This window comes from Lutra lutra, chromosome 4 (assembly GCF_902655055.1).
Source record: "Lutra lutra chromosome 4, mLutLut1.2, whole genome shotgun sequence".
NCBI lineage: Eukaryota > Metazoa > Chordata > Mammalia > Carnivora > Mustelidae > Lutra > Lutra lutra.
In genome coordinates this window covers 17,524,366-17,551,156 of record NC_062281.1, presented here as the reverse complement: position 1 = coordinate 17,551,156, position 26,791 = coordinate 17,524,366, and the positions used below count along the sequence as shown (strand labels likewise).

General features: G+C 41.6%; 1 protein-coding gene across 7 annotated transcripts in view; it reads left to right on the top strand.

The window, feature by feature from the left end:
* The first annotated feature begins 600 nt into the window (after positions 1 to 600).
* The window catches only part of TBC1D31 (TBC1 domain family member 31), a 69,638-nt gene continuing 43,447 nt past the window's right edge, over positions 601 to 26,791 (top strand). For 3 of the 7 annotated variants that reach the window (XM_047724059.1, XM_047724058.1, XM_047724056.1), the window contains exons 1-7: positions 601 to 772; positions 4,357 to 4,503; positions 8,143 to 8,258; positions 12,177 to 12,355; positions 19,608 to 19,759; positions 23,583 to 23,742; positions 26,380 to 26,580. In XM_047724059.1, coding sequence (XP_047580015.1) covers positions 696 to 772; positions 4,357 to 4,503; positions 8,143 to 8,258; positions 12,177 to 12,355; positions 19,608 to 19,759; positions 23,583 to 23,742; positions 26,380 to 26,580 — 1,032 coding nt within the window. In that variant the 5' untranslated portion in view covers positions 601 to 695. Of the gene's footprint in view, positions 773 to 4,200; positions 4,249 to 4,356; positions 4,504 to 8,142; positions 8,259 to 12,176; positions 12,356 to 19,607; positions 19,760 to 23,582; positions 23,743 to 26,379; positions 26,581 to 26,791 lie in introns of all 7 variants that reach the window. The other 4 variants (XM_047724062.1, XM_047724060.1, XM_047724057.1 and 1 more) reach the window with 3 other exon arrangements.

The following is a 26,791-nucleotide window of genomic DNA, read 5'->3' as shown; positions in this document are numbered from 1 at the left end:
ACCGGTGAACTAGACACCATGATACCGGCGCCTCTTGTTACATTACAACTGAAAAAGGAATTGCGACGGTGAAAAGGACAAGAATGGACTCTGTAGAGGTTCTTTTAAGCCCGAACGCTCCATAAAAAGGAACACTGCAATTCTCAAAGCATTTGCATCCTTCTCTATTAGTGGTCTCTACGACCCTTTAATCCCTAAACGCAACGTAGAAAGGAACGCAGCGACCACAGGAGAAAACCACTTTTATTGGCATGGGTGGGGAACTTAAAACCCTGCGAGGCCCCAAGAGTGCAGAATTCTCAAGCGGATTGCCGATGCCCTGTGCCACCTGCAGAGAACTACCATTCCCAGAAGGCTTTGGGCCCCGGGCTTGGGGGTGGACCCCTAAAAGGGGCGGAGTCTAAGAGAGGGTCGTTGGCCGGTTCCATTGTCCAGGGTTGCAGGGGTTGCCTAGGCGGAGTTGGGAGGAAAACTTCCTCCCTATTGGCTGTGAATAGAAAGGTCGGCGTCCGGGGGATCCCGGACGCTGAGGCGGGAGCTCAAATCTCCCGGGTCGGAAGCTTAAATTTCCCGGGCGGGGAGCGCGGAGCCTGCCGGGAAGGCGCCCGGAGCCTGCCGGGAAGGCGCCCGGTCTGTTGCGCACCCGGCGGCGGCGGCGGCGGCGGCGGCGGCGGCGGCCGCGGGTGGGCTTCGCCATGCAGAGCAGAGACCTGGGCAACAAGGAGAGCGGCAAGCTATGGCACCGCAAGCCCTCCCCGGCCGCTCGGGACGGGTAAAGGCGGCGGGCTGCGGAGGGGCCTGGAGGCCGGCGAGGGGCGGCTCTGCGTCCTTGCAGAGGCGTTGGAGGCGCTGTTGGGGAGGATCTCGGGGAGGAGTGCCAGGGGCCGGGGGTGGGGGGAGATTCGGGCAATGCCTCTGATCCCTGGCCGGCATCCCTGGCCCGGATGACCTCTTGAAAGGCAGGTAGCCTTAGTCCTGCCGTGCTCCGGGCGCCGAGGTCGTCGGGAACCCTTCCTGGTCATGGGGCGGGGGTCGGCGAGGTGCGCGAGAGGATGGGTACCAGGGTTCTGCCTGCCTGAATTATCGGAGCAGCCCAGTAGCATTCCCGGCGCGCAGTAGATGCTCAGTAACTCTTTTTAACGATTGCACCTGGAAAAGAACTCAGGAAGAACGATGCAGGGAAAGGGGAAAGGTGCACGTCGACCCCTTCCAAATGCTGCAACTTACCCATCTTAAGTCATCGTTTATATTCAGACAAGGATACATCCATCAACTGTTTGTTGAACATCTACTCTGTGCCAAGCTTCTAAGGTCTGGGGGACAGCAGTGGAACAAAACAAACTTCTGGGTTTGTCGAGTTTACACGTTAGCGTATATGGCAGTGACCATGGGGCTATATTGTACAGTGCAAGGTGATTAGCGCTGCTGCTGCTGCTGCTGATGGTGTTTGTTTTTTAAGTAGACTTCTTTTTTTTTTTTTTTTTTTTTTAAGAACAGTTTTAGGTTCACAGACAAATTGATAGGGACAGATTTCCTATATACACCTGCCCTCACATATGCTTAGCCTCCCCATTATCAGTATTACCCATCACAGAGGTGTTTTAATTGCAGCTGATGAGTCTGCATTGGGACAGCATTATCACCCAAAGTCTACAGTCATGCTAGGGTCCACTTTGGGGTTGTATGTTCTATGGATTTGGGCAAATATACAAAGACATGTATACATCACTGTACTATCATACAAAGCCACTCAAGACTTTAATGGAAACCTTTGCCCCAAGTGGTGCCATCTTGGTTCCAATTGCTGCACACAGATTGATGCCATTGCTTTTAATTTCCAAAGATTTTGTGGCCTTTGCAGCATCACTTGAATTCATGTTTTTATTCCTGGTAATTTTTCTGTTGATCCTTTGGTAGCTTCTCAACAAATCAGCAGACTTCACGCGCCAGCTTTCCTTGCTCGAACCACGGTGTGGGACGTTGTACTAAGAGCTCGTTTGATTTCTGGTTGCTGTCAGCCCCCTAGCCATGTTGCTGTCCCATCAACTGTTATCGAATAAAAATTTTTGGTTAGGGATTCTTCAGTAGGGATTTTCATTTCCAAACTTGAAGTTTATGTAAATACTACCCTAACTTCTGATGCTCTCTAAATGTTTTAGAAAGTTATTGCCAACCCACAGTAATTCTGTTTTTTTGCTGTTATAAAATATCCAGATATACATGCAAGATCGAAGAAAGGAAAGAAACAATTTTATGGAAATGTTATTCGCTTCCACTAAACCATAGCTTTCATTTTGTTCATCAAAACCCATTGCTATGGTCTCAAGAGAGACAAGGGGCAGAGATTGAGTTGAAGTAAATGTCCAGTTACTAGTTCTGTGACCTTGGGCAAGTTAATCACCAAGACTGTTGGTGAAGATAATCGTTCCTACCGGACAGGGTCATCTTAGGGCATTTTAAAGACTTTAAAACAGTGTTTCATGCATCTTGGTTCGGTAAATATTTGATTTTTTAATTATGTTGAAGGCCTGAGAAACTGTCACACAACCTGTGAGCAATTGAAAGGCAGTTCTGAAATAAATGCTGGTAAAGACAGTTCTAAAATAAATGTTGGTATGTGTTGGTATGTATTATGTGAAATCAGAGGGATAGGATGTTGCTATTAATTGTGATTATTATCTAGATGGTAGAGTTATAATCAGTTTCATTTATTAGTGTTTTTCTGTTCATTCCTTATTTTGAACAATGATCATATAATTTTATAACTCACACACATAGTAAATGTTATAGAAATAAAACCCGAGGGAAGAGTGGTTCACTCTGTCTGGTTTTAATTGCCTGGGAACATTGATATTATTACTCATTTCACTATATTTATTCTCAACCTCTCCCCTTTGGGGATGTCAGAGGAAAACCAGAGCTTGGCAGTAGTTGAAGTAAAAACAGATTTTATTCCTCTGTTGCAATAGACGAAAGGAGACTTCAGTATAGAACTGGGCTCAGCTCCGGCTACAGGCTGAGTGAGTGGGGATGTACTGCCAAGGAGCATGGGGAGAGGCAGTAGATGGAAAATCACTAAGAGGAAACATCTAGGTTAAGGGAGTTATGGGTAAACCAGCCTAAAAGAGATTCTTGAAGAAGACAAGCCAGGGTGACTGGATGTCAGCTGGGAGATAGTGGAGAATGAGAAGCTGATCAGTTACCACAGATGATCAGGGGTTCTAATTAAACAGACTGAACAGGGTTTGTGCTAAAATTAGATTTTACAAGGAAGCCCACAGAGGGAGAAGTGCCCCTGAGAAGGCTCAGGAGCCAAACTAAAGCTTTGGTCAAGCATAGAATCTTTGTCCAGGACTTGATAAACATGAATTATCATAAGAATTTTGCTGTTTCACCCAGAGAAAAGCCTTATGTTTGAACTGAAGAAGATGTTTAATACATTTAATTCAATTTAGTATTTTTTTAATGAAAAATAATGAGGAAGATAAACATTTCTAAGACTTGAGTTCAGATACTCAAAAAAGGTCAATTAACATAAAAATGTTCATGATTAGGAAACTATTGTTGTAACAAAGAAGGGGATTATTCTGGTCTTTGTGACCTGAATAGGCACACATAAACTATTTTAAGAAGCTATTCATTCCGTGCTCCAAGCTTTGTAACAGGTTTCTTTTCAACAGATATGTGGTATGTGATCCTTAAAAAAAAAAAAAAAAAAAAAGTACCTTTAGACCAATATAGCTGAAAATAAAACTCATGTACACTTAGTTCACTTTGGAACACTTTATATTACAAAATTTCATTAAGGTATCTTAAAATTAAGATATTGAGTTGAGATTTTTCTCACACACCGTGGCTTGTGGTTTATATAAAACTACTTTTCACTTATTACATCATTGTTTTTAGCATGTGTTTGTTGCTTCATGTAGCGATTTGACTCAATCAAAAATACATTCTCTTATATCTTGTTATTGTCTATCACTTAATCACAGTTTACGAAGCTTTTCATATGTGTGCTTGTGTTTTTCAATATCTCTCTTCACCACGAAACTGAAAGCTCCCTGAGAACAGGGCCTGTGTCCATCTGTTACTTTCAGGTCGTAGCTTCTTTAGCGTCTGATGCATAGTGGGTTTTCAGGTATTTGATGAATCTGTATGCACAGTAGCCACTTGGATAATAACTTTCTCCATGGCTTCCAGAAATCACTAGGATGGCTTCTAGGAGAGTAGCAGGAGAGGGAAGAATGGGTAGGCAGGAAACTTCAAAATTAGTGAAATTACCATAAAAGCTGTGTTTTTCGTGAGTAATGCTTGACATAGAATTAAGTATGTTGTTTGTTTGTTTGCTTCTGACAGGATTATCGTGAACATCATTCACAGCTCTTCTGACTACCTTCCCAAAGTCTTGCGATTTTTGAATGTGGCTTTTGACAGCTCAGGTGATTGCTTAATTGCTGGGGACCATCAAGGAAATATCTATGTTTTTGACTTGTATGGAAACAGGTGAGCAGACACCTTTGATACAGATCATATTTAACAAGTCATTTACTGCCAATTTTAGTACCTCCTATTAATTATTCATTCAGCAAGATTCATCAAGTTCTTACTATATTTCAGGTACCTTGTAAAACCCTGTCATAAATGCTGACGGAAGAAAGTGGGAAAGCATAGAAAATATGGTTAGATTTTTTTTTTTTTTTTAAGAGAATTCAAGTTTCCAGTTCGCACAATATCTCCAGTAGCTTGTTATTTAAATTTAAAATTTTACTATTGCTCACTTAGTAACATCTGGTACTTTGTCGGGCCATTTAGAAAGAGCATAATTTCCTTTGTACATTATTGTCACAGTTTATGCATCTGGCAGTTTTAAAGAATTGATCCGCACTCGTCTGCCTCCTCTTCCTTTGCTCAGCAGTTTGGTACAGAAGCAGTGAGATGGGATTGATGGAGGGAGTCATACCTGCGGTGGGGGTGGGTGGGTTGGTGGGAGAACCATGTCCGCCTGGCCAGAGTCAGAAGGTGTCTGTGTGGGGGATGGGGCAATCATGGGAAAGACCGGAGGCTTCGATAAAGTAAGTAAATATGTTGAGGATAATGGGGGCCAGGTAGCTAACAATGGGAAAGGGGAGTTGCAGGTATGGAAAGGCAGAGGAACAAGGAACAGAGAACAAGAACAAACCCTGGGGTACTGGATTGGAATGGGATATATCTGTGCGTACGGTCTGATTTGAATATATTGACATAGAGGTAAATAGAAGCGTGTGACTGAGTGAATGCACTATAGGTACATGGGTTTTTTCTAGCTTTGTCCATTTACAGGACCTGGGAACAACAACCTCCCAGTAGCAATGAATACATTCATTGCCTGGTTCTGTTCTAAATACCACGCTCTGCTAAAAGTAATCAGGGATCCTTGCAGAAACGGCCAGTTTCAGGATGGAGGCAGGTGAATCTGGAACATTTTGTAGCCAGAAAGGAGGAATTATTTTAAAAAAGAGTGTCCAAAGGACATAAAGGTCAGCTTTAAAGCTCTCCTTCTTGCCATATTGGAGACATTTTGAGTATCAAAATAAATAATGATAGTAAGGGGTCATAACCCATTGAGTAAAATAGAAATCTAGAACTTCATTCGGTCATCAAACAACAGTTCAATGAGAAGGGATACTCGTATAGTCACAAAGCAGCTCCCCCGCAAATACTGATTAATTATAGAGGGGAAAAGATTAATTTTGCAGTGAAGAAGTCGAGCAAATGATGACACAAGTAGCAGGACAGATCAAAATTCATGTGCCCCCTGGCAGCAGTGGAAAGAGCAGACGATCCCTTCTGTGGTATTCCGGCCAGGGACATGGCCCCTGGATCCAGGCAGTGGAATCGTCAGATGGAGAGAGCTAAATTAAGCGATTGTGTAACAAGATGGCTTGTCATCTTCCCAAGGGTCAAGGTCATGAATGTTGTAGAAAAACCAGAAGAACTATTCCAATCTGAGGAAGACCAGAGCCATGACAAGTAAAGGCATGCATCTGGGCTGATCCCGGAAGGACACTCTTGGGGCCCAGTGGCACAACTGAATGAGGTCTGAGGATTAGGTGGTGGTAATATATCAGTGGGATTTCCTGATTTTGATAGTTGTATTGTAATTATATGGGAGAATTTTCTTGTTTGTAGGAATCCTGATCTCGCTAACTTATCCTCAAATAGTTGAGGAAAAGAAGGGGTCATATGTAATTAATTTCTCTGTGATTTATTAGATATGTTAATCATTGTTTCCGCTCTTTACCAAAAAAAATAACCGTCACAATTCTCCCACCCTTTATTCTTGCCTAACACCCCCTGCCCGTTCTCAACCTTAAATTCATAGAACTGTTGCTTCTCTGATCCCACTGCTGAAGAAAGCAAAAATTGGTGTTGAGGGACTGCATTACTGAATAAGGGATGTCCGCATCAATGATGCTTCCCTTCATTTGCTCATCAGTACTTACTACTTCTCCCACTCTCCTCCAGCTTCCTTGTCTTTGCCTGCTTCCTTGTCTCCTTGGGTACGACCCCACTCTTGCTCGACTCCCTGGCCTCCCAGCCCATAAGAAAACAGACACTTTCCAGCTTCCCTTCCCCTTCCCAAGCGCAGCCTCACATATATGGCCGTCCCTATGGTTGGTTTATTCATAAAATAAGTGGCCCTAATTTCTTCCCATGCTAATCTCGATCGGTAGCTACCCCTGCGACGTAGCACCACAAGTGTTCCTCCCTTATTTTGTCCACTGTCCCTTTTCTCTCTGTCTATGCATAATCACAGCCGAGCGGAGGAGTAAGTGTCAGAGCTGAGACTTGAAATCAAGCCTGTCGGATTCTAACGCCCACCATGCTGGTGTCCCTTGGAAATCTGACTTGCTTGATTCATTCGTCTCTCTTCAATTCTCATCTTACTAAATACTCATCTCTACCTCCTCCCTGGAATGTTTTTCTTTTGCTTCAAGGTACAGCTCTTTCCTGAGTTTTCTACTTCTCCGATCATCTTCCCCCCCCTCGTTTTGCTGACTCTTCTGCAAATGCCTGCCCCTTTATTGTGCTGCTTGGGCATCTGTCGTTGGCCTGCTCCCTTCCATGTCCTCATTCAGCACCAAGCCTAAGGTTTCAGCTGCAGTGCGAACACTGTTAACCCAGATCTACCTTACTACGTACGGGATATCTTCTACATTAGGCTGTCCAGTGCGTTAGCCACTAACTGCGTCGAGCCCTGGAGCCCATGAAAGCTGGCCAGTCTAAATTGAGATGTGCTGTTAGTGTAAAATACACACTGGGTTGGGAAGACTTAGTGTGAAAAAAAGAATGTACAATATCTCATTTGTAATTTTTTATTGATTCAATGTGGAAATGATAGTAAGTACATATTAAGTAAAATATGCTATTAAGATTAATTTTACCTTTTTTCTTTTTACTTTTTCAAGGTGGCTCCTAGGAGGTTTTAAATCACAGCTCTGGCCCGCACTCTGTTTCTTGGATAGCACAATTTTTAAAGGCCTTGAACTCACATATTTAAAACCAGACTCATTTCCTACCTCCCAGACTTGTCCCTCTTTTGCCCAATCTTGAAAACTTGATTTTTTTAGTAAATTAAACTCTAGCTGTGTGCCAAGTACTCTGCTAAGCACTTAGCATATGTTATTTCATTCGATCAGTATCTTAGTTCACTTGATCTCTTAATCATGACTCTTTTCTTACCTTCCTTTTGCACGTGAGGAAATTCCTGATTCCTCCCTCTCTACCTCATTTCAGTGTGTCACCAGCCCTTCTCCCACTTGACTCCTTGTCCTGTTTGTACCTTCTGCGTCAGCCCCGGAGCGCTGGTTGACATGCTCTGTAGTGGCTTGCTTCATGATCTTTCTGTCCGTTTGCCATTGCCAACAGAATCCCCTTCCCGGAAGCCGTGGCTGGTCGTAATTCTGCTAAGCTTAAAACCTGTTAAGTAAATTCCAGATTCCTGTACGTGCCGGACAGCACTCTTCGTAATCCATTTTTGGCCTACCAATGTGAGGGTTCATTTTTCTGGGTTTCATTTTCTTCATCTCTAAGGACTCCTCCAACGTAAAATTGATGACTGTTGGAAGACTTTCTGATACTAATGCAGTAATCTCTTAATAGGTTTAATCTTGTTCAGCGAACAGCACAAGCTTGCACGGCTCTGGCCTTTAATCTCCGTAGGAAGTCTGAATTCCTTGTGGCATTAGCTGATTATTCTATTAAATGTTTCGACACAGGTAAGAAGTCCTCCTCTTTATCTTCTGAATAAGAGTCAAATTTAGGCGGTACGCGAGGAGTTTGCCAGTCTGTACAGTCTGCACTCGCTGCAGACATCAGCTGCAAGTTTGGGGGTCCCGGGACCATCCTTACATCACATAAGCTGTTTACAAACCCAGGGTTTCTCACAACTACCCTCAGGTTTGATAATTCACTGGAATGACTCCCAGAACTCAGGAAAGCCCTCTGCTCGCGATGATAGTTTGAATGCGGCGGCTGGCTACAAATTAGAAGCAGCCAGAGGAAGGGTGCATGGGGCAGAATGTGGGTGGCTCCTAGAAGACAAGCTGCCCTTATCCTCAGGGACATGTTCCCCTCCCAGCGTCCGTGAGTGGCTGTCCATGCAGAGTACTGCCAAACCGAAAATTCACCCAAGCTCTGAGCTCTGCGGCTTTTTATGGAGGCTCCATGACATGGGTACGGCTGATTGGATTACTGCCCGGCTGGTCTGAACTCAAATTTCCAGCCCTCCTCTGCAGGGTGGACAGATATCACGTGACCCAAAGCCCAGCCTACCAATCACTCCCATGGCTGGTCTTTCCCATGCGGCAGCCCCCACTCAGGTTCTCTCCGTAGGTAAGCCAGCTGCTGTTGCCTGAGGGACCTGCCATGAGTAACAGAGACACCCCATCACTGGGGGAATTTTAGGGGTTTAGAGATTGCCTCCCAGGAGCCTGGACAAAAGCCATACCTTTCTTTGAAGCCCCAGTTCCTTAGTCCTTCTGTACAAGAATAATAATCTTCTTAGTATATCCTATGTATGATACACCACTTCAAATAGTTCTAGAGAACTTAGAGTTCTGTAAACTGAACCTCTTAAGAAAATAGATATCTCAAGTGTATTGTTTTTTCATGTGATTAAAGTGATTGATAGAATATGTAGAGATAATAATAACCAGGGCGCCTGGTGGTACAGTTGGTTAAGCGTTCGACTCTTGGTGTCAGCTCAGGTCATGATCTCAGGGTGCTCTCTCTCACTCTCTCTCTAATAAATACTTTTTTTTTAAGATTTTTAAATTTATTTGATAGAGACAGAGCAAGAGAGGGAACACAAGCAGAGGGGGTGGGAGAGGGAGAAGCAGGCTTCCCATTAAGCAGGGAACCTGGTGCGGGGCTCAATCCCAGGACCCTGGGATCACGACCTGAGCCAAAGGCAGATGCCTAATGACTGAGCCACTCAGGCGCCCCACTAAAAAAAAAACTTTTAAGAGGAAAGAATAATAACCTTAGTAATGTGGTCTAACATTTATATAGTGTTTACTCTCTGCCAGGTATACTGTTCTGTGACTTTATACATATTAATTTTAATTGTCATAAGACCCATGGACGGAGATAGTGTTATGTCCGTTTTGCAGATGAGGAGACTGAGGCACAGAAGTAACTTGACCAAGGTCCTGTGGCTCGTAAGCAGGGGAGCCAGGATTCCTAAGCTGGAAGCCTAGCTCCAGGGGCCCTTCTCTTCATTGCTGTTCTGCTCTCTCTGTGTGTGAAAGACCCACACATGGACCCTTGTACTGGTCCATGTTTTTATGGTCAGGGCTTATCTTTCCAGTCTGGTTTTTCTGCATATACCCTTTTTACATTCTTTTTTTTTTTTTTTAAGATTTTATTTATTTATTTACTTATTTATTTGAAAGAGAAAGTGCACAGGCACAGACAGGGAGGGGGAGGGAAAGAAGGGGAGAGAGGGGATCTTAAGCAGACTCCCTGCTGAGCGGAGAGCCCCAGGATGGGGGGCTCCATCTCACAACCCTGAGATCATGCCCTGACCCCAAACCAAGAGTTGGCGGCTTAACCAACTGAGCCACCCAGGCGCCCCACCTCTTTCACATTCCTTTATTTATTTATTTATTTATTTATTGAGAGAGAGAGAGAGAGAGCATGAGAAGGGGGAGGGTCAGAGGGAGAAGCAGACGGCCTGCCGAGCAAGTAGCCTGATGCAGGGATCGATCCTAAGACTCCAAGATCACGACCTGAGCCGAAGGCTGACGCTTAACCAACTGAGCGCCTGAGGTGCCCCCTCTTTTACATTCTAACAAACACATGACCATCCTTTCTAGATTATTTGGTGGAATCATTTTCTAAACCTCGTTAAAAATCCATGCAGCATTTTAAAATCAGCATGTAATATTCCGCTCTGTAGTTGTCGGCAGTACCGTAACGATTAAACCTGTTCTCTCTCAATGGACTTTAAACCGCCTCCAGTTTTCGGTTACAGAAGCTGCTGCCGCAGAAATTCTAAAACACTCAATGTTGATACTCATCTGTGATCACTTCCCTCGGATTCCATCCATTCTCCTTCTCTCTTCTCAGGTCCATCTTGCAGTCTCTTCTGGGAGTTGAACCCCTTCCCCCACCAGTGAAGCCCCCTCCTTCTGATGTTGTCTCCACCTCCATGAGTACCTCCCTCTTCACTGCTAAAGCCCCTGGCTTCGTAGCCTCCAGCAGCAGATTCAGAGTTAGAATTCTCCCTCTCTGCACTCCCTGCTCCTCTAAGGCACTCCCTGCTCCTCTAAGGTCGTTAGTAACCTCTAACCAGAGGTTACTAACCTCTTTGAAACCTTCTTTGTACTTTCCATTCTGCCTCTCAGTAGCATTTAGCACTTTGCTTCACGGCAGGGCCTCGGTTTCCTACTCTTCTCTCTACGTTCTCTTCCTACTCTCCCGACTGCTTCTTACTAGGCTCCCTCCTGGGTTATTTGAGTGGTCCCTAGACTTTGGGATTTTTCACCCAATTAAAAGGAAAAAGTAGAGGAACAACTCGCACGGGTTGTCAGCTTTTAATTTTGCTAAATGACATTGGAAAAAACAATAGAACTGCATTTCGTGAAATAAGATTTTTTAAAACATAAAGGAAGTTAGAAAGATATAATCCTCGATTAAAAGGTAGTACTTTAAATTTAAGCTTCATTTCATTATCCTTATTTTTCTCATTTCACTGAAAACCAATGAAAAATTGATCATTAACTAATGCCAGACTTTAGACTGGTGTTTGGAAACTACTGCTCGCTCCCCAGGGGTTTCTCTCTGTTCCCTCTGTTTTCATTTTTGACCTACTTTGTATCTTAATGTTTCCCAGATTTATATCTTGCTTTCGGACTATTCTCCCCAGTTTCTTCTTTTCTGGAGGAAAATCTTCCGATCATGAAAGTAAAACTTGCCTACCACAGCAAATTTGGAAACACAGGAAAATGAAAAGAGAACTTAAAAATCACTTAAAATTCTATGACCTAGTGATAATTGCTGTGACATTTTTGGTATTTTCTCTGCCAGGCTGTTCTGTGTTTCTCTCTCACACGTGCATGTACACACCTCAGGATCAATTTTGAAAATCAAATTCGTGATCACTTTTTCCCACACTGCTGGATCTGTTTCTCCTCCCGTACTTCTTAAATCAGCTCCTAGTATCACCTAGTTACATAACTAAGCTAGAACCACTGAAGACTTACCTCATCTTTTATTTCTTTTTTTTTTTTTTAATTTTTTTTCATGATTTTATTTACTTATTTGACAGAGAGAGATCACAAGTAGGCAGAGAGGCAGGTGGGGGGGGTGGAGGCAGGCTCCCTGCCAAGCAGAGAGCTTGATGCGGGGCTCAATCCCAGGACCCTGAGATCATGACCTGAGCTGAAGGCAGAGGCTTAACCCACTGAGCCACCCAGGCGCCCCTGAAAGCTGTTCTTAAGCCCTTCCTCATTTGGCCTCGTCGCCTCGCGTGTCAGTGATGGGCATGTTAGGTGCTCTGTTGTGCATTTTCGCTACTGGCTTTTTCTTTTGTAGATGTGAGCTCAGGTGTCTCGTAAATACCGGCCATCAGCGAATCCGGGCTGGGATGAGCTACAGTGTTCTACCTGTGTAACTTCTACTTTCTGCCACAGTTAGCAAGGAGCTGGTTAGCTGGATGAGAGGACATGAGTCGTCCGTGTTCTCGATCTCCGTGCATGCCTCCGGGAGATACGCCATCACCACTTCTTCTGACACGGCCCAGCTGTGGGACTTGGATACCTTTCAGAGGAAAAGAAAGCTGAATATTCGACAGTCTGTGGGTATCCAAAAGGTCAGTGGAGGTGGGGCGCATCTTGGTCCGTTGTGCTTCTCGGACTAGTTTCTTGGTCAGTAGGATTTATAGGTGACATGAGAGTAATGCATGATTCACTTTGTCCCATGTACTGTGTTCTCATAACACAGTAACACGCAAAGCGGAGTGGCCCATCGGAATGAAGATGTTGCCTGTGGCTACAGTTTATAACTTACTGAGCTTTTGTCTTAAAAAATTTCAAACATAGGGGCACCTGGGTTGCTCAGTGGGTTAAGCTTCTGCCTTTGGCTCAGGTCATGATCCCAGGGTCCTGGGATCGAGCCCCGCATGAGGCTCTCTGCTCGGCAGGGAGCCTGCTTCCCCCTCTCTCTCTGCCTGCTGCTCTGCCTACTTGTGATCTCTCTCTGTCAAAAAAAAAAAAAAAAATTCAAACAGAGTAGATTTGTAAGAATTCCACAGTGAACCCATATATTCCATTAGATTCTGCCATTAACATGTTCCTTTATTATCTTTTACTGTACTTGATATGGATCTATCCATCTTTCTGTCCCTCCATTTATTCTTTTTTTTTTTTTAAAGATTTTATTTATTTATATATATGTCAGAGAGAGAGAGAGCACAAGCAGGCTGAGTGGCAGGCGGAGGCAGAGAGAGAAGCAGGCTCTCCGCCGACCAAGTAGCCCGATGTGGGACTTGAACCCAGAACCCTGGGATCACAACCTGAGCCGAAGGCAGCAGCCCAACCGACTGAGCCACCCAGGTGTCCCTTTCTTTTCATTTTAAAGTGAATTGCAGATGTCAGTATACTTGCCCCAAAATACTTCAATCTGAATTTAATTGACCAGGGTTCAGTATTTGTTGATGTGGAATTTATATATGATGAAATGCACAAATCTTGAGTATTCATTTGTTAAGTTTTGTCAAGTACATACACTTTTGTAACCTGTACAGACCTATTACTTTCATCATTCCAGAAAGTTCTCTCTTATCCCTATCCAGGGAAGCACTATCCTGATGTCTTTCCACCATAGATAAGTTTTGTCCTAAAATTTCAAACAAAGAGAGCTAGTCAGAAATGGTAATTGTAAAGCTTTTCTCCTTCTGCATGATGGTTTTGAGATTCATGCATGGTGTTGGACTTACCTGTAGTTCATTCCTTTTTATTGTTGATCTCTATTCCTTTGTATGCATATATCACTTTTTAAAAAAAATAGCCACTTCTTTTGCCTTTAAGGCTTCATTTTGCTTTCTCCATTTGATTAGCCTAATATTGTTTTCAGGATCATCTGAGTCTCCTGTGTGATTCATTCTCTTGCTTCTGGTTATATTATCCATGCGGTATTTTAATTTCTTGGTCGTTAATGTGAACAGCTAACAGTGCATGTCAACCAGAAATGTATTTTGTAGTCTCCATGGAAATCTCAGAGTTCTTTAGATTGCCTTTAATAATTAAAAAGAGATAGAAGTTGTAGCCACCTTATTCTTTAGGGGTTTAGGCCAAATATCTTAGTAGGTCTTTTCTTCTTTAATTGCTTCAGCATTAAATTGAATTCTAAATTCAAAAGAAGAACACACTGGGAATTGAACCCACAATGGAAACAGAGTTATGAAACAGTGACACAGAACCATCTGTTCTTTTTACCATGAAATTAAAATTACTAGATGCTGGATCGTTGCCAATTCTAACCTTGCTTGGTCACTTAGACATCTTAGTTTAAAAGATGGGACTCCAAATGTTAGCGATATGAGAATAAAATATAGAAAACATATGTAGAGTATGCAGCATGCATATAGGTATATTGTTCTCGAATAATAGACCATCTTAGTCTACAAACTTAGTCTACTAACTAAAAGTCTGCGAACTGTTTCTCGAAGGACCCACTAATAAATATTCTTGGTTTTGCAGACAAGAGCAAAGTTGAGGATATTATGTATGTACTTCTATAACCACCTACAATGAAATAATTTTAAAATGTAAAAACCGTTCTTAGCTTCTGGGCTATACAAGAGCTGAAGGGGCCAGACTGTTGCCATTCCTGGCTTATTCTGTTGAAAATAGAAAGTAATTTTAAACTAATCTTAAAGTAAAACTTTATTCTTATCAAGTTTTTACTAAATCTATGTTTTTATTCCAGTTTCCGATTCTATATTTTAAACAGAACTTTTGTGACTTTGTGTGTGTGTGTGTGTGAGAGAGAGAGAGAGAGAGGGAGAGGGAGAGAGATACAAGGTGACAAATGATGCTGTGCACAGTCTCCTTTTATGATGGCTCCTTTTAATCTAAAATAGTCTTCTACTGGGGCACCTGGGCGGCTCAATTGGTTAAGCATCCGACTCCTGATTTTGGCTCAGGTCATGATCTCCAGGTGGTGAGATCGAGCCCCGTGTTGGGCTGTACCCTCAGTGGGGAGTCTGCCTAAGATTCTCTTGTCTTCCTCTTCCTCTGTCTTCCCCACACGTGCCCCCCCTCAAATAAATCTTTAAAAATAAAATAATATAGCCTTTTACCATTTTTTCCCATGACATTATTTATTCATTTATTTATTTTGAGGGCAACCAGGCCAGTTGTCCTGGAAAATGCCCCAAATTCTGAATTTGTCTTACTGTTCATCATTATGTCATTTAACTTATTCTTTCATTCGTAGTTCTTGTCAGACAGAAGTTATGTCTAAAGTCTTGAGTAGATTCCCATTCAGCATTTTCGACGAGCTATTTACCTGATGTGTAGGATGCAGATGGGAGCAGCAGGTACTGTAGGATTGACTCCAGGACGGGATGTGATCACTTATACAGAGCACTGAGCACCTAGCACCTAGCACCTGCTCTGGTATAGCAAGTGCTTATAACCAAGTCAGCTGCAGCTGCTGCGGCTTTTGCTGTTGTCTGTTGTTCTCATCTGTGATCTGGTTCTACTGTGGGATTATCTCAGTACAGTTAGTTATCTCCAAAAAGCTGTAAGGGAACTGTTCTATCTCTTGTGAACTGCCTAAAACAGATGAACAGTGTCTCATTAGCCATGCAGAAACCCGGAAGTTTTCAAGTAACTCACTTCATGGCAAAATCCAATCTTACCTGAGCTCATTTAGCAGCAAAACCTGAACTGAACCGCCAGGAGGCTGAAATGTTCGTATGTTTGAGTGACAGAGAGTTGCTCCAGGTCCCCCAGGGGTTCTGCATACTGTTCCAGAACATACCTCCTATTACGTTTCTCAGATTGGGAATAATTCTGAATTCAGGAATACATCTAACACCAAGGGTTTAAGAAAAATAACTTTGGACCTTTGATTTCAAAATGTTTTTCTTTTCTTTTTTCTTTTTTAAAGATTTTTAAAATTTATTTGAGGGGGGGGCGCATGCATGCACCAGCAGGGGGAGGGGCAGAAGCAGAGGGAGAGAGAGATTCTCAAGCAGACTCTCCACTGAGCACAGAGCCCAGCACGGGGCTCCGTCTACCATCTTGAGATCATGACCTGAGCCAAAATCAAGACTTGGACACTTCCCCAACGGAGCCACCCAGGCGCCCCTGATTTCAAAATGTTTTTAAAGAACCTATCATTCCAACATCTTTCCACTGGTTTTTGTCCCCGGCTATAGGAATAATCAATACCAATGGCAATAGATACCAGTTGTTGAGTTGGTTATTTTTAAACTTAAATAATCCTAAAAGTAGATGCTATTCTCATTTTACAAATGGGGAATCTGCAGTTCAGAAGCATTAAGTAATGTGCCCAGTGTCACAGAGCTCACCAAAGACGTGTGTTTTGAATCTAAGCCTGTCTTATTCCAGAGTCACTCCATTGTACCGTACTGCCTCTCGGGTAAGCCGATTACACCTCTTCCTATTAGTAAACTTTGATTATTTTGTTGATGTTGGAGGTAGAATATTTAAATTAAATATTTACTTTGGGATTTTTTAATAAATCCTAGGGTTTCTGATTACTGTGGTTCAGTATGTATTGGAAAAGGTTGTGATGGATATGAGGAAACGTTTAACAAAGAACATGTTACTAAATTTAGTCTTTGTATACAGTGGGCGCTCACTAAATTTCCTCTGAATTGTGTATTTGATTTAGCTTGCTCTTTATTATTGTACTGAACTCTCAACTTTGGAAAGAGTTCACCTAATTCTCAAAAGTGAGTTGGAAAGCCTAGGAGTTTCATATTTTATGAGGAAAACCTTTCACCCAACCCTCCAAAAAGTATATTTTGTTAGTGCTTTTCAAGTTTTTTCTAAGCTTTTTATGATTGTCAAGAGATGACACTATCTGAATAATGACATGATTCATTAGGAACAATTTTATAATCATTAAAATCTAGCAATTAACATCACAAATCTAGTAATGAATAATCATGTAGGCAATAATCTATCACAGCTCTTCCCCTAAAATAGCAGTTGGTGTTCATTAACTTTTAAGCTTTGGCTTCTGCCAGTAGGAATAAACTTTATTACTTTTTTAGAAAAATATTGCTAGTTATAATAGAAATCTTAAGTCACTTTTTTTGACGTCGGCTTTCTTTCTTTCTTTTTTTTTTTTTTTTTTAAAGATTTTGTTTATTTGACAGACAGAGATCACAAGTAGGCAGAGAGGCAAGCAGAGAGAGAGGAGGAAGCAGGCTCCCTACGGAGCAGAGAGCCGGATGCGGGGCTCGATCCCAGGACCCTGGGATCATGACCTGAGCCCAAGGCAGAGGCTTTAACCCACTGAGCCACCCAGATGCCCCTAGACGTCAGCTTTCAAACAGCATTTCAGTGCAATAATTACAGATCACAATATATTTATTTCATATTCTTTCAATAAGGGCTGTCATAAATCTTCCTGAACCTGTTGGCAAACCATCTACCAGAGATTGTCTTTGACAAAGTGAGCCAAGGACAAAAGCAGGGGTTGAATCAGGCAAGGACAGCAGTTGAATTAGCATTTTTTATTTTGTCTTATTAGCATTAACACTGAGTAGATTGTTATAATTAACCGGTAAGTCCCATAGTGCATTATATGTGTGTGTGTGTGTGTGTGTGTGTGTGTGTGTGTGTATGGGTTGTGGTTTTTTAGCGCTACTATTATTATTATTTTAAAAGATACTGTTACATGCATATGAGAAAAATAGTTCATGATAAAAGCCTTCAACTGTTACTATAAAATTTGCAGGTTTCTTGGGGCACCTGGGTAGCTCAGTTGGTTGAGCATCTGATTCTCGATTTCGGCTCAAGGTCCTGAGATGGAGTCCTGTGTCAGACCCGTGCTGGACGTGGAGCCTGCTGAAGATTTTCTTTCTCCCTCTCTCTACCCCTCACTCCACCTCTAAGAGAAAAAACAAAACTATTAAAAAAAAGTATGGGTTTCAATCCTCTGAAATTTTTATAGTAATATAGTAATAACATTAATTATTAGAATCATTTCTTAACTGCATTTATATAATGGACTGGGTGATGACACAAATTAGATGCAGGGTTGCAGAAGTATTTCATTTAGGTGCGTTATGGATTCATTATGTTTTTAACGCTGGAGGAAGCCACGGGCGATTTGGTGTTGAGCCTGCTTTCCCGCAGACAGTCGTTTTGGGTCTGCTCCCTCTCATTACTATGATGATGGCCTCCAGACTGTAAATACTCAGGAGATACTCCAGTGTTCGAAACGTTGCACACTTCATTCCCAAAGAATGTAGCAGAAGAAGTCAGAGAAGACGAGCCTCCTTCTCACACTAGGAAATGGTGAAGGTGGGTGACCAGTCAGGGGTCAGAATGCAAGGCTACAGATTGTTCAAGGTGTTCTGCCTCCTGGGTGAGTCCCTGTTCCGCTCTAATACGAGACCAAATCATATATTCTTAAAAGAATAATAAAGCTTATAAAGACAAACTAGCAGAAACAAGGACAAAATATATTCAAATATAAAGTATTATAATAAGCTATAATGCCAGTAAGAAGGCTATTCCAGCTGGGAGTCAAAGAATAAAGAGCTAGAGATGTAACTAAGGATCAACCACGTGAGATGTCCCAGGCTATGTGAGGAGACTATTTTGAGATGATGGGCAGGAATATGTTGTTCTTTGGGCATAGATTTCTTCCCATTTTCTTTCCTTCTTTCTTTTCCCTCCCTCCCTTTGTATGCTTTACACAAATGACACACAAAATCATTTTAGAGGCCATTGACATTCTTAGGAGAAAATGATGAGTTTTAACTAAAATTTTTTATTATCAAAAGTCAGGGACGCCTGGGTGGCTCAGTGGGTAATAAATAAATAAAATCTTTAAAAAAAAAGAAAGTCAGCATTATTCAGAGCGTATGTAATAGAAACACAGAAATCAGAGTAAAATGGTATTTCCAAGTTCGCTACAAGCTTAGTCGAAATTGTCCATGAAGTTGAGTCTCTAATAAAACATCAAGGTTTTGATTTCAACTTTTTACTTTAAAAAAAGTTTTTTTTTTTAAGATTTTATTTATTTATTTGACAGAGATCACAATTAGGCAGAGAGGCAGGCAGAGAGAGGAGGAAGCAGGCTCCCCGCTGAGGAGAGAGCCCAATGCGGGCTCCATCCCAGGACCCTGGGATCATGACCCGAGCTGAAGGCAGAAGCTTTAACCCACTGAGCCACCCAGGTGCCCCTCAACTTTTTACTTTTATAAATAATGCTCAACAAACATTTGTATACATTTATCTCAAAGCACCTTGCTGATTTTTTCTTCCAAAGGATTAGCTCTTAGAAGCAGACTGATTGGTTCAGAAGAGATACATATTTTCAAGGCTGTTGAGATATGTCATATGGTGTCTGTAACCAGTTTTTATTACCAGTTTCCTCTACTCAGCAGCATTTAATGTGTAATCTTTATGAGTAGTTCCTATTTCAAGTCATGTTTATAATAGTACGTAGTTCATAAACAGAGTTCCCATGTTAGTGTATGTCTAGCTTGTATATGTGTTTATGTTATTTTTAAAGTCAATTTGATACACATAGAGTGTTATTTTCACTTGAATCTTTTATAAGGTTAAATATCTTTAAATTGTTACTTTGTATTTTATGAACTGTCTAGTCATTTTAGTCCCCGATTTTTTTATTTAAAGGGTTTTACCTTTTCCTTTCAGTTTTATAATAGTATACGAGATTTCAGTGTTATCCCGTCCTATGTCATAAATGTATATTTTTTTTGAGTTTAAGAAAAAGTAATTTTTCAAACTAAAAATTGACAACTTGTATAATTTGTATGTAAAATGTAAAAAATGTAAAGAGAGCTGTGGGCTACATAAACAAGAACTGTTTTTCTCCCTTTTTAGGTATTCTTTTTGCCATTAAGTAATACCATCCTCAGCTGTTTTAAAGATAACTCCATCTTCGCCTGGGAATGTGATACTCTTTCTTGCAGATACCAGTTGCCAGCTCCACCTGAAAGCTCTAGTATATTATACAAAGTATTTGCCGTGACCAGGTAATGTGCATTTCACTTTTTTGTTTAACTTTATTTTTTTTACTTAATCCCTCTACCCATCATGGAGTTCAAAGTCATGACCCTGAGATCAAGAGTCATACATCCCTCTGACTGAGCCAGCCAGACGCCCCAAATGTAAATTTTTTAAAATTTTTATTTTATTTAAATTCAGTTGATTAACATGTAGTATATTACTAGTTTCAGAGAGAGCTCAGTGATTCATCAGTTGCGTATGACACCCTGTGCTCATTCTGTCCTGTGTCCTCCTTGATGCCCATCACCTAGTTATCCCCTCCCTCCCCACCTCCCCTCCAGCAACCCTCACTTTGTTTCCTAGAGTTAAGAGTGTCTTACGGTTTGTCTCCCTCTCTAATCCAAATGTACATTTTTAAAACAGAATTTTAGGGGCACCTGGGTGGCTCAGTGGGTTAAGCCTCTGCCTTTGGCTCAGGTCATGATCCCAGGGTCCTGGGATTGAGCCCCGCATCGGGCTCTCTCTCAGCAGGGAGCCTGTTTCTCTCTCACTCTCTGCCTGCCTCTCTGCCTACTCGTGATCTCTCTGTCAAATAAATAAATAAAATCTTTAAAAAAATAAATAAGGGGCGCCTGGGTGGCTCAGTGGGTTAAGCCGCTGCCTTCGGCTCAGGTCATGATCTCAGGGTCCTGGGATCGAGCCCCGCATCGGGCTCTCTGCTCAGCAGGGAGTCTGCTTCCCTCTCTCTCTCTGCCTGCCTCTCTGCCTACTTGTGATCTCTCTCTGTCAAATAAATAAAATAAAATCTTTAAAATAAATAAATAAATAAATAAATAAAACACAGAATTTTAAAGAAATCTAGCTTCCAGTAAAATTTTAAAAATTTTCATTCTGTTTTTACTATCTTATTGTCATGTGAGAAAATTTTCCTTCCTTATATATGTTCTGTAGAACTTTTTCTTTTTAACTCTTGTGGCAAATTTCAAATGTACATAAAAATACAAAAACACAGGAAACCCTAATTGTAGCATTCTCTTTAGCTGTAATAATTTATAGCCATTTTATTTTATCTATAACTCAACTTGTTACTACCTCCTACTGCCTATGCATTAACTTAAAGCAAAACCCAAGCAATATCATTTCATCCATAAATATTTCAGTGTGTATCTCTAAAGAAAGGGTCCTTTTTGAAACATAACCATAGTACTATTGTCACTTTTTTTTCCAAGTTTTTATTTAAATTCTAGTTAGTTAACCCATTTATTACACTTTTAAAAAATGAACAATATCTTAATATTGTCATATATACAGTCTTTGTTCAAATCAGGAACCAAACAAGTTTCACACAGTGTCTTGGATGATATATCCCTTTTCTAAGGTTTTCCTTGCTATTTGCTTGTTAAGGAACTGGTCTTTTGTCCTATAGCACTCTGTGTATTTTAGGTTTTGCTTTTTGTATCCCTGTGTTAGTGTTTAATATGATCCTGTCTTGTCTGTACTTCCTGTATACTGGTCACACCTATATTTCCTGTAAATTGGAGGGTTGGTCTGACTCAGGCTTGATTTGGGGTCAGGAAGACATGATAATGATAATGGTTTGCATACTTTCATCAGAAGAACACTTCTCTCGTGATGTTAGTGGCCATTGATGATCATGACCTAGAACCAGTATTGCCTTAGAGGTTAGCAAAATGGTGCCAGGCTAATTCTGTCATTCCTTCTTCCCTTATTTACTAGAAACCTTCTATAGAGAGGAACTTCCTCTCGTCCACTCTTTGGTTATTTTATAGCTGCAAAGGAAAGGCAGGATAAATGCTTGCTTTCCCCGTCTTTAAAAGAAAAAAAAAATTTTTTTTTTTAGTGGAGCCCGGTATGGGGCTCAATCTCATGACCCTGAGATCAAGAGTCAGACTGAGTTTGACTGTCTGATTTTTTTATGAAAAATAATAAATTGGTTTATTGGCATCTTTCAGAGGTGGCCCATGAGGGCTTTGTCTTTAATCTTTGTGAATGAATGGATTTAATCATAGTCGAAGTGATTTAATCTATTAACATTATTCTTAGTGGTGCTCTGGTTCTCTTCCCTTTAACCACTGGAATTCTTTCAAGTTGGCTCTGAAAACCCTTCTGATACAACCTCAGTTGTCTGTTTTGAAAGCTCTCATTCTTTCTCATCTGATGAGATGTTCCAGGCTTATCTTAACACATTTTCTGTCCCAAACCTGGAATCAGCCATTTTCTAAAGCGCCTGGATTTGTTTTAGTGGGCGATGGTATTTCAAAACCCAATCTGGATGCTAGGGGGTACTCCTTGTGTGACTGATCTGGTCACTGTCCTTGGCCTTTTCAGTGGAAAGAGCTAGAAAATACATGTTATTTCCTTATTTTCCTCTCACCATCTTCGAAGTCATGAATAAATGCCATCAGTTCCACCAAGTGGTATCTTGAATTGGTCTGATCTTTGCATTGTCACAGCTATTACCCTCCTCTGACTACACTGGTCCCTTTCGGACTCCCATAATAGTCGCCCTATTTGGTCTCCTTGTTTTCAATTTCTTTTCCCTTCCTTTTCTTTCTTTCTTTTCTTTTCTTTTCTTTTTTTTTTTTTTTTTTGAGTTTATTTATTTATTTTGAGAGAGCACAAGCGGGGAGGAGAAGGGGAACCAGTCTTCCTGCTGAGCAGCCCAATGCAGGGCTCAATTCCAGGACCCTGGGATCATGACCTGAGCCAAAGGCAGATGCTTAACTGACTGAGCCACCCAGACGCCCTGATAGAGTGGTCTTTTTAAGTCATAACTCAAATCATGTCACTTCCCTATTGAACTCCCTGAAAAGGCTTTACCTTATAGTCAGAATAAAATCCAAACTCCCCATAATATCCCTGAGACCTCTGTCATCTGGCCTCGGTTTTCCTCGGTGTCCTCCTGTTTTCTTTCCCTTTAACACGATTCTGGTCACAATTGAACGTGACTTCTCTGTCTTCCTTAGGTGGCTAACCTTATTCCTTTCTCAACAGCCACACATCGACCAGTCTGGAATACCAACCAGCATGGGATTCTTCCTCCAGATCATCCCGTAACTGGCTTACTCACATTTTTTAGGGAGTAGACCTTCCTCCTTTCCCAACCCTGTAACTCCCATCTCATTTTATAGTTCTTTATAGAACTTATCGTCAGCTGAGATCAAGTGCATCTATTTGCTTCCTTCCCTTCCTCTAGACCGAAAATCCCACAAGAGCAGGGATCCCGCTTGCCTTGTTCCCATTGTGTCCCTGGTGCCTGACAATACCTGGCTTGCAGTAGACGCTTTGCAAGTCCTTGATGAATGAATGAGCCGCAGCGTCGCAAGTTAGTACAGTGTATTATTTTTGTGCCTTGAAGAAGCAGCTTGGTTTGAGCAGGAAGAGGAAAAGTTGGGGCTTTTTGGGTTTTCATGTAGCAGTGCGGTACCAACTCAGTCTAGTCCTGTGTGAAGTAGAGGAAGTTGGGGAGTGGTCATGACTTGGAGATTATGCTGTAAAAGATAAATGTTACTCAGAAATCCTCAGTGAAGTCATCAAACAAGCATTTGTTAAGCTGGTATCTTAGTACAATAGGTAAAAAATACACAGGCCATAAACCTGAGCTTTCCTATATGGTAGCCACTGTTTGCATGGGACTGTTTAGTAAAAAATGAAATTAATTTATTTCCTCAGAAGCATTAGGCACATTTCAAGTTCTCAGTCACATGTGGCCATAGTGAGCACGTTGGGCAGCGCGGAGAGAGAACATTTCGATCCCGTTGGGTCACGTTGGACCTCGCTGCTGGCAACAGTCCATGTGGTTGTACTTCCTTACCTTTTGTTCCGCAGAGATGGTCGCATCCTGGCCGCCGGAGGGAAGTCAAATCACCTTCACCTGTGGTGCTTGGAAGCTAAACAGCTGTTCAGAATTATTCAGATGCCTACTAAAGTCCGAGCCATCCGCCACCTCGAATTTCTCCCCGATAGTTTTGATGCTGGTTCTAATCAGGTTAGTAATATAAAGGTAGAACATTACACCATTTCTGAACTGTCTTTGCTCTTGTACCTTGATTGTTAGAAGGATTTGAAATTGCTAACGTTACAAAGAGTCTAAAATTGAAAAAAATTTACAATATTAGCTTCTGTGTATTACTGACAATTTACCCTTTTTCTAAAATCAGTGTACTTTAACTTTGTGTCAGGCTTTACGGTTTACAGGGTGCTTTAGCATGTTGTTGTTGTTGTTTTTCCAAAGATTTCATTTATTTATTTGACAGACAGAGATCACAAGCAGGCAGAGAGGCAGGCAGAGAGAGAGGAAGGGAAGCAGGCTCCCTGCTGAACAGAGAGCTCAATGCGGGGCTCGATCCCAGGACCCCGAGATCATGTCCCAAGCCAAAGGCAGAGGCTTTAACCCACTGAGCCACCCAGGCGCCCCTAGCATGTTATTTTTTATTTGCACCATTATGTGGACTGACATTAAAACTTAGAAACATGAAGTGATTTGTCAACATTCCTATTAATTGTAAGGATTAAAGGGGGGAGTAGAATTAAATTTTTTCTTTTTGTTATACTATATGATCTACCATAACTGTACCTCAGTTTTGTGAAACGTTTTCTTTGTAACTTGCCTTAGTTTATAGAGTACCCCCACCACACACAACATTTTGTAAAAATTTTCTTTGCTTATGTATTTTATTTCATTTTATTCCTTTTTAAAAGTAGACTCCACGCCCAACATGGGGCTTAACCTCATGACCCTGAGATCAGAGTCACATTTTCTACAGATTGAATCAACCAGGCGCCCTCACACCATTTTTCTTTTTAATAGTTGAGTAGTCAGACTTTAGCTTCCTTATCATAATTTGACTGTTTTGAGTCTTGTACTTTAGCAAGTTATATATAACTCATGACCCTGACATCAAGAGTCGCATGTTCTGCCAACTAAGCTGGCCGGGTGCTCCTAACATAAGGTTTTTGAATAGACAAGCATTCACAACATAAAAACATAAAAAATAAAATAAAATAAAAAGATAGTGAAAACATAAAAGATAAAAAAAAATAAAAAACATTAAAAAGTAAGACAATGATGTGAAATCTCTTATTCTTCTCTCCCTTTTGCCCCATTACTCACTCTCCATAACCACCGTTGTTCTAAGTCCCGTGTTTCTCCCACTTTTTTATGCAGCTTTGCGCCTTACGTTTCTTCACTTTTTTTTTTTTTTGCTTTTCTTCACTTAATTGACCTTGAAGATTGTTCTGTATCAGTACAGAATTTCTTTTTTTTTTTTTTTTTAAACATCTCTATAGTATTTCATAGTTTTTTAACCAGTGTTTTGTTATTGGGCACCTAGCCTGTTTCTAGTTCTTCTTTATTACAAATAATGGTTCAATGAGGGGTGTCCTGGTGGCTCAGTCAGTGAAGCGTCTGCCTTGGGCTCAGATCATGATCTCAGGGTCCTGGGATCGAGCCCCAAACTGAGCCCTGCGTTGGGCTCCATACTCAGCAGGGCATCTGCCTCTGCCCCTCCCCGTGCTGTCTTGTTCTCTTTCTCTCAAATAAATAAAATCTTAAAAAACAAACAAATAATGGTGCGCCGAATAACTTTTAGCACGTACCATTTCACACACCCCATTTCACCCAGAGCTGAAACAGTAGGGTCAAGGTGATGTGCGTCTGTCATTTTGAGGATCTTGCCAAATGGCCCTCTAGAAAGGTTGCATCAACTATGAATGGGGGGGTTTCTGCCAGCCTGACCCGACTGAAGAGATTGCCGCCTTCAGACTGCTTCCAGCCACTTCCAGACCGTCGCCTCTCATGTAGCAGGTGACGTCAGCATCTCGGTGCAGCCCGTCGTGGGGGGGGGGGGGGGGGGAAGCCGGGGGTGGACAAGCCAGTAGAGGGCTCTACTGTGTATTGACTTACACTTTTTTAGTACTTATTTTTAATTTTTCAAATTACGTGAGTTAAAACTAAGTTTTCCCCCCTTTAAAAACCAGTTTCCCGTTCCCCTTCCTTGCAGCCCACAGGATTGCTTTCTCTATTCCCTGTTACACCTGCCAGAGTCAGGTTTCTGGGGATGCAGCAGGACCCGTGCTTGTTCTGATCGAGCTGTGGGGCTGGTGAAGGAAAACAAACCCTCCTCCCTCCTTGCCTCTGACAGCCAGAGTGGAAGTCAAAGTGAAGGACTGTCTAATCATCTGTATTCCTCTGAAGGGATTGGTACGGATGCTCCCTGCCACAGTCTCCTGGGATGGGCACTTGCTGCTTCTGGTCAGAGCCAGGCTTATCTGGACCTAAAAGGGGCAAATCTACATGAGCCTTAATTAGGAATTTTGAAATATGTGACGGCTCTTTACCAGTATAATCTCTGACTCTCCTCCCCTCAAAAAAAAAAACCCAAAAAACCAAAAAAAAAACCCATATATAACTATATACACATATGTACATGTAAGTATGTGTAGTTTCATGTTCAGGAAGTTGACTGTTTTTAATTGTATAATTGACATAAAACATTAGGTTCATAATGATTTGATATTTGTATACATTGTATAATGATCACATAGTAACTCTAGTTAACATCTGAGACCTTTGACTTTTTAAATGTGTTTTTGGAACTCATATATTGTTTCTCTTTACCCTTAGGTTCTTGGAGTGCTAAGTCAAGATGGTATAATGAGATTCATCAATATACAGACTTGTAAACTTCTCTTTGAAATTGGGAGTCTTGATGAAGGAATTAGCTCATCAGTAATTAGCCCACATGGACGGTACATTGCATCCATTATGGAAAACGGAAGTCTGAACATATACTCAGTTCAAGCTCTAACCCAGGAAATAAATAAGGTATGTGATCAAGTAAAGAACATCACAATTTTTTTTTTTTTAAGATTTAAATGCTGTATCATCAAAAATAAAATCTCGGCGCGCCTGGGTGGCTCAGTGGGTTAAGCGTCGATCTTCGGCTCAGGTCATGATCCTGGGGTTCTGGGATAGAGCCCTGCATTGGGCTCCCTGCTCAGTGGGGAGCCTGCTTCTCCCTCGGTGCTTTCCCTTC